Here is a 7,837-nt window from a genome sequence, read left to right on the forward strand (position 1 = left end):
AATAGTGACGGCGCTTTTCCGAAGTATTTTGGATATCGTATACGACAGTTTTAGACGTGGTGGGGATTCTCAGAAGCGCCGTCACATTCAAAAAATGTTGGTAGGATTGTATCACGCTAAGTTACTTAGTTAAAGCCAATTTTGTCCCCAACGCGTAATTTAGAGACTTTTTATAATAGTGGATTTGATATCCACTCTAACTAGATTTTAGCCGCTAAAATCAAAACTAAAGGTCGGTACTAAGTTCGGATCGATACGACTTGTCGGCGATGACTAAATAATCGGTAAATGTGTTATCAATCCCATGAACATGCAGCAGTATCGATTATGCCTTCGGACTTAACTTATAATGTGCACATGTTCGACACGAGCACTGTCGTCCGGAATAACTGATAATCTGTAAAGCGCATTACCATAACATTTCACCGTTCACAATGAAGTCCCGCGGCGTTGTCATTTTTGCACCTCGGTTGATATAATTTGATAGGCTTCGGATTGCTGTACTTCGAACTCTGTAAGCAACAGCTGATCTCAATCAAAATAAACTTATAAATCCGTCTTTTACACGTGTGACATGTTTTGTTGAATATTTTGTGCGATTTTCATTGAAGTAATTGCGCAAAAATCAACAGTTTCCATCAATATGAAACAAAAAAAGAAATTAGGTAAGTTTTTCTTGATAGTTTCGTTTTTATTTACATTAATTTGCATTTTATAGGTGTGGGACTAAGTCGAGAAGAACGCCAGGTCATTGTAATAGGTGAGATCATTCAGGAACTTTTACAGGCTCATGAAGAGAAAAAAGATGTTAATCTCAACAGGATGAAATCCCGCATTTCTTCCAAATACGGTTTGGAAAGCTCACCACGTTTGGTGGATATAATAGCGGCAGTGCCGCAAGATGCTAAAAAAATTCTCTTACCGAAATTAAGAGCAAAGCCTATAAGAACAGCTAGTGGAGTAAGTAAAATCTGTTTTATGGAAATGCGTGATGGTTTTTTAAATACCATATACTTTAGATAGCAGTTGTTGCGGTCATGTGCAAACCACATCGTTGTCCACACATTAACATGACTGGTAATATCTGCGTTTACTGTCCCGGCGGACCGGATAGTGATTTTGAATATTCTACTCAGTCCTACACTGGATATGAACCTACATCGATGCGTGCTATACGGGCACGTTACAATCCATTTTTACAAACACGTCATCGCGTGGAACAACTTAAACAATTGGGTCATTCGGTGGATAAAGTGGAATTTATTGTTATGGGTGGTACATTTATGTGCCTACCCGAAGATTACCGCGATTATTTCATAAGGAACTTGCATGATGCTCTTTCGGGCCATACCAGTGCAAACGTTGCTGAGGCAGTGCGTTACTCGGAGAAATCTCGCACAAAGTGCATAGGTATTACAATTGAGACCAGACCTGATTATTGTCTAAAACGTCATATCTCGGATATGTTATCGTATGGATGCACTCGCTTAGAAATAGGAGTGCAATCGGTGTATGAAGATGTGGCTAGAGATACTAATCGTGGTCACACGGTCAAGGCGGTATGTGAAAGTTTCCATCTGGGCAAGGATGCAGGTTATAAAATTGTTACCCACATGATGCCGGATTTGCCAAATGTTGACTTTGAAAGGGACATTGAACAGTTTATAGTAAGTATCTAGAAAACTTTTGTAAAGACATTTTCATCTAACTATTTTTCTTAATTAAGGAATATTTTGAAAATCCAGCTTTCCGTTCAGATGGTTTAAAGATTTATCCCACTTTGGTTATACGTGGCACGGGTTTGTACGAACTTTGGAAGACAGGTCGTTACAAATCCTACCCGCCATCGATGTTGGTCGACTTGGTGGCGAAAATATTAGCTTTGGTACCACCATGGACACGTGTTTATAGAGTACAACGCGATATACCAATGCCGCTTGTCAGGTTATAATAAAGCCCTCTACATATAAGTTGCATTAATTTTTAATTGTAAAATGTTTTTCTTTTAGCTCCGGTGTAGAACATGGCAATCTTCGAGAACTAGCTTTAGCTCGTATGAAAGATCTTGGTACAGAATGTCGAGATGTCCGTACACGAGAAGTTGGTATCCAAGAAATACACAACAAAATTCGACCATATGAAATAGAATTGATACGCCGTGATTATGTTGCCAATGGAGGTTGGGAAACATTTCTGTCATATGAAGATCCTTCTCAAGATATTCTCGTGGGACTCTTACGTTTACGTAAATGTTCACCTGAAACTTTTAGACCGGAATTGAAAGATGGACAGTGTTCTATTGTTCGAGAGCTACATGTTTATGGATCAGTGGTGCCCGTCAATGCTCGAGATCCCACTAAATTCCAGCATCAGGTATACTACTTCCTTCCTTCTCTGCTTATGACACAAATGATTTTCGCATTGTTTTCAGGGTTTCGGAATGTTGCTGATGGAAGAAGCCGAGCGAATCGCTCGTGAAGAGCATGGCAGTACTAAACTTGCTGTTATTTCCGGTGTTGGAACAAGAAATTACTATCGTAAAATGGGCTATGATTTGGATGGACCCTATATGTCAAAAAAAATTGCTTAAAGCTTTTAAGTTATTATTTTTTTATTAAACTACTTAAAATGGAAAATTACATATTTTGCACAGTATACTATATCGAGAGAGTCGAAAAATAACTAAAGATTCATTAGTAGATCTGCTATTGACATTCAAAAAAAGCCTATTCCGTTACTCATATTATAAATACTATTTTACATAATAAACGATGGAGTAGTATCCCCACTTTATGATGAATACATGATGTAGTGGAACGTTTTTCTGAGAAGTAACTATTTAAATAAAATCACACTATAGGCTCAGCAGAGCCAAATACCACAAAAATGATCCAACCTATGAGGTTTATGCCGGCCGCAGCACTAAATACCATAGGCCAGCTTTGGGTGGCTTCTAAAATATGACCAGCTAAATAGACGCCCAAGAATCCTGGTATAGCACCGACAGTATTCATTAAGCCGAACACACTGCCAGAATGTGATGGGGCTAAGTCTTGGGGATTTACAGTAACAGCGTTATTATGAAAACCTGTACCTCCTAGGAAAATTAAAAAAAAAAGTTTAATCAATACGATTTTCAATTGGGGAAGATACTTACCAATAATCACAGTCATACATATCAAAGCTGTATGAAAGTCTGTTGTTCTGCTCATTATGAATAGAGCTAAATTTTGTGCAGCAAAGCAACAGCTTTGTACGATTTTTCTTACTGAAGACATAGACCATTCTCGAGCTTGCAATTTTCCGGTTAGATATTTGGCAAAAAATGTACTCGGCGGTAAGGCTAACCAGGGTATCATATTAACAACCCAACCTTTTGCATGTGGGAATAAGTCATGGAAATATGTAGGCAGCCAGGATAGTAGAACGAAGAAACAATTCATTTCACAAGCATGCGCCAGAACACAGGCCCAAAATGAAAATTTACTGAAATATTTTAGCCATGGTACATTTTCAACACTTGCTTTGTTAATGCACAATCTCGATGGTAAGGATACATTAATTATACGATTGCGTTCGCCAGACATGGCATAATATCTTAATATTAAAGCCCATGAAATTCCCATGAATCCAATTACGCGAAACACGTATGACCATCCAAAATAATCTAACATGAATGATCCTAAGATACCCGTTAGTAATGTTCCAATTGCTGAACCGGCAGTGAGTAGACCAAAAAAGCTTGTGCGTTCATTTGAACATAGATTCTAGAAGCAATAACATGTTTAGTATCAGCATTTCAATACAACTATGATTTTCTAAGGAAGCCCTTTAAACTAAATTGGAACCTTTGCAGTTGATTACCATAGTTTTTATGTAATGTACGGTACACGACTAATTTCCGGCATTCTGAACATCACAAATTTAGTAGTTTCCGTAGAAAACCTCAGATTTATAATATCTCAACATACCTGGCTTGTTAAGCTTATCATACTTGGAAAATGTACTCCTTGAAAAGCGCCATTTATTATCCTTATAGTTACTATGAATGGGATGGCATAGCTTTTAGCATTCGGCGCCCACCATATTATATTCGGCATTAGGAATGTTATAAAAGACCATCCTATTGCTGCAAATAATATTACTCTTTGGCCACCAAACCGATCACTGAAATAACCACCAACAACCTGAAATATGGATGGAAATATTTTGTTGAGGTTTTTTGTAATTTGGCTGATAAAGATCTAGTTATCAAAAGCATTTGCGTCCCTACACCCTATCGGTTAGTATGCATTCCGTTTCAGTTCAAACAATGGTAGGACTGTAAGGATTTTTGGAGCGGATGTTAGATTATGTTATAGTGACATGTAATAAAATTTTTACATATAATTGATCTCTTTTGTGATAAACAAGTAGAAAACATATACCATAGGTATGGTCAGGTATAGTGACTTTTAGAAGCCACATATATAACAAAAAATCCATTGTGATACAAGTCATGAACATTTTCCCAAGCCCGATTTTATTTCTAGTTCATTCCGTTTGTACATGATTTCAGCATACGTCATATTTTCAGTTTCAGTCCTGTATATGGGTACTTACTTGAGTCAATGTATATCCCCAAAAAAAGGAACTTAGTACGGTCCCTGAATCAGTTTTACTCCACTTCATTTCCGCCGCAACAGCCGGCACAAGTAAAGGCATGGTTGTTCGGGTAGAATATAGCATACACGTTCCCGTAATTAAAGTTATGAACCAAATGCGTTTTTCATGCCTAAATCAGGAGATTATATACAATAGATTAAAATTTTAAATGTCAGAGTTCAAACCCGCTTACCGTGTCCATAGACTGTCCACTAATTCATTTCTCAATAGAGAATACTTAAGCTTCTCCTCCATACTCATAATTGAAACGTAATCCGAAACAGCCTTTGGAGCTGTAACTATTCTTGATTCCAAGGGTGTTTGAAGTGGTTTTGGACACGTAAATATAAAATCAGTCGTCAGCTTCGAGGATACATTTTATCCAGAATAGTAGAGATCTATCCAAATGAATTATTATGACAATTTTCTCTGGATTGCAGTAATTTGGTTCGTGTAAAACAAGATCTATAACTTATAATTCCACTAATAATTTTATTCAGCAATATATTTATCTCGGCAAACTAAAAAATGTTCAATATTTCTTTGCCACGAACTACACACATCATTCGTGGTTTGTTATTGAACAGCTGTTGTCGTGAATATACAGTAAAACCTATAAAATTTCTTTCTGAGCATCGTTTTGCATATTAAGATGGGTAATATGTTTGGTTTTCGAGTTGAAAATCACTTTATTTTTACGATTAATTCTTCTGAAATAATCAAAATTATAAATGAAAGCAAACATATTACCGTAAAGTCTTTCAGAAATCTAGTGGAAAATAAACTGTGCATCAATTGAGGTAAATTATCTGCTTTGTATTGAACTGTTCTAATAAAGTAACCGCGAAAAACGAACATAGTACTGACTTTTAAGGCTGGTACTGCGTTCCTTTTTCGCGGTTAAGCCTTGTACTAAGATCACGTTTTCGCACGAAAAACTGTTGTACTCCATATAAAAAAAAAAAAACGTTAGCGCGGAATAAATGCGAAATCTTTGTATTGAGCATTTTTAAACACATATTTATACAACCATGGATTTTTCGCACGAAAAAATAGGCAGGCATATTAATTCGCATAATTAAGGTAACATCCGTGCCTTTCAGACCCTATTTACGGAGATAGATGAAGATATTCGTTTTTCGCAGAAACGAACTTAGTACTAAGCATTAAGGTGTGTACTAAGTTCGAGTTTAACCGCTAAAATCAAAAATAAATTAGTAAAAGTAAAAAATTAAGTCTTTGATGCAAATTTTAATATAACTTGATGGGGAATAGCCCAAAGTAATTTCCTATAAATTTTATACTCTTTAAAATGTATTAATTGTTGTATGCATGCATGGGTGGTCAACACATTACGGTCGGTCAATTCTATATGGCTACCTGATGGCCATTCGTGGTACGGTAAGTTTTCATTCTGAGCGTCAGTCGTCGTGGTATCTTTGCTCGTCAAGTGCCATGAACCACTCCAAACAACAAAGAAATCGGAAATGCGTACACCCAGAGAAATGGTTGGTTGCAATTCGATAATTACAATGAGGAAATGATGCCAGTAACTTATTTTTTGTTACAAGAACAATGTTTTGATTATTTTCCCCATTATACATCCAACACGACCATAAAAAAGTTCACACACGACCATAAAAAAGTTCAAACCGAAATTCCCATAACCATTCAATTGGTTACAATAACCAATGCCGATAAATTTGGTTTTATGCTGCATAAAATTGTTGAGCTAACCACCAGCATAGTGAAACCTACATCATGGGAATCAACAAATGGCTGGTACAACCAAATGTTGAGTATACTAATAGAATCTTATGGTGTTTTCTTTTCTGAAAAAAGTGCTTTGCCGTCATTTTGTCTGTACAGAATGCGCATTTTTAAAATGTTACCAGCAATCTAAAAAAATGCTATCATTTCAGCGGGCAGAAAAGAATTCAAAGAAGGAAACAAGGCAATCGCAGCACTCTCGTTTGTTGGCAGTGCTGAAAATGCCCGTAATTTGCCTCTATGCGTGGCACTATTTTCACAACAGAATTCGAAGCCTTTTCGCACTTTTGCCTGTTTTTTTTAGAAAAGAACCTAAAAAGTACATTTTCCGGCCAAAATGCAAAAAAAGTGCGCATTTTTCATAAGAAAAGAAAACGCCATTAGTTCAATTATAGGACGGGCGTAAGGTAGTTGTTGCAACAAATAAATATTTATATCAACATCGACATGGTAAATGGTATGACGCTACAAAATTTGCAAAACGGGGAACAGCATTTACTTGATAATAGTCCGCAATACATTGAATAAAGTTTATCCTATAGAAAAGAAGATGCCTTCAGGTAAATATCGCACCGATTTATAAAAAAGGAATATTACAAATGTTTCCATAAAAATTGCAGGCTTCATACACCAACAAACACAAATACTTTTTACGGCTAGCGAGTTTTTTTATTGTATTAAGAATACAGGACGAGTCTAAGTCGATTTGTATTTATATCTAGAGGCTTAAGGAAGAAATGTCTGGTTAGTATATATTGAATTAGGTTCTGTAGTTCGACCACATAAATGCAACCTAATAACCATCTGTCATTGGTACACAAACATTTCCTATAAAAAATTGTAAATTGTAATGTAAATTGATCTCACATATATGTAGACCAAAAGCCTTTGTTGTTAGCACCTTTTGTATTTATTTTCGTAGTTTGTTATTATTGTAAATCTTGTAATAAATTAATAAAATCTCAATATAATCTGCCCTTTCATTCGATATTGGAATTTGGTTAGGATAACAGTAAAGAAAATCGAGGGCGGTTGCACCAACAAACAAAACAATAAATATGAAATTGCGACAACCAATGCAAAGTTGATCCAACATAAATACTACCATGTAGTTACAATTGCCAAATGTTAGTTGTGCTGACAGATATCATTGATAGTTGATGGAACCACCTGCTTTCGGTTGGCAAATAATTCGGTTAAGGCAACGAATTTGTTTTCTAGGTGTACCACTTCGGTACCCGTATACTTTGGAAACAGTGATGCGAACTTCACTTTTGACTTTTTGACCTTTGAGTTTTTCCCGCTCTACATTACCTTAAGGTTATTTCACTCAGAAACCATAATCAGAAAACTTAAATTTCAATTCGTCAGAATTTATTTATTTCAGGACACAAGTCCACCATTAATCTTAGAAATTAACAAT

At 36.1% G+C, this 7,837-nt stretch overlaps 2 protein-coding genes across 2 annotated transcripts; one reads left to right on the top strand and one right to left on the bottom strand.

Moving 5' to 3' along the window:
- Positions 1-505: 505 nt before the first annotated feature.
- LOC142226242 (elongator complex protein 3) lies at positions 506-2,802 on the top strand. The gene is made up of 6 exons (XM_075296139.1): positions 506-665; positions 719-960; positions 1,020-1,667; positions 1,727-1,944; positions 2,010-2,373; positions 2,432-2,802. Exons 1-6 carry the CDS (start codon positions 644-646, stop codon positions 2,588-2,590), a joined length of 1,653 nt encoding a protein of 550 aa, XP_075152254.1. The 5' UTR covers positions 506-643; the 3' UTR covers positions 2,591-2,802.
- LOC142226244 (voltage-gated purine nucleotide uniporter SLC17A9-like) lies at positions 2,594-5,236 on the bottom strand. The gene is made up of 5 exons (XM_075296141.1): positions 4,838-5,236; positions 4,603-4,774; positions 3,972-4,187; positions 3,158-3,767; positions 2,594-3,097 (listed from the first exon to the last, which is right to left on the bottom strand). Exons 1-5 carry the CDS (start codon positions 4,903-4,905, stop codon positions 2,850-2,852), a joined length of 1,314 nt encoding a protein of 437 aa, XP_075152256.1. The 5' UTR covers positions 4,906-5,236; the 3' UTR covers positions 2,594-2,849.
- Positions 5,237-7,837: the final 2,601 nt, after the last annotated feature.

Source organism: Haematobia irritans, chromosome 2 (genome assembly GCF_050003625.1).
Source record: "Haematobia irritans isolate KBUSLIRL chromosome 2, ASM5000362v1, whole genome shotgun sequence".
Taxonomy (NCBI): domain Eukaryota; kingdom Metazoa; phylum Arthropoda; class Insecta; order Diptera; family Muscidae; genus Haematobia; species Haematobia irritans.

Coding starts and splice junctions, on each gene's coding strand:
- LOC142226242 (XM_075296139.1), top strand. CDS start 644: ATGAAACAAAAAAAGAAATTAG. Junction 666..718: donor GAAACAAAAAAAGAAATTAG/GTAAGTTTTTCT, acceptor TGCATTTTATAG/GTGTGGGACTAAGTCGAGAA. Junction 961..1,019: donor CTATAAGAACAGCTAGTGGA/GTAAGTAAAATC, acceptor CATATACTTTAG/ATAGCAGTTGTTGCGGTCAT.
- LOC142226244 (XM_075296141.1), bottom strand. CDS start 4,905: ATGAGTATGGAGGAGAAGCTTAAGTATTCTCTATTGAGAAATGAATTA. Junction 4,188..4,602: donor GGGGATATACATTGACTCAA/GTAAGTACCCAT, acceptor TCCATATTTCAG/GTTGTTGGTGGTTATTTCAG. Junction 3,768..3,971: donor TGATAAGCTTAACAAGCCAG/GTATGTTGAGAT, acceptor TATTGCTTCTAG/AATCTATGTTCAAATGAACG.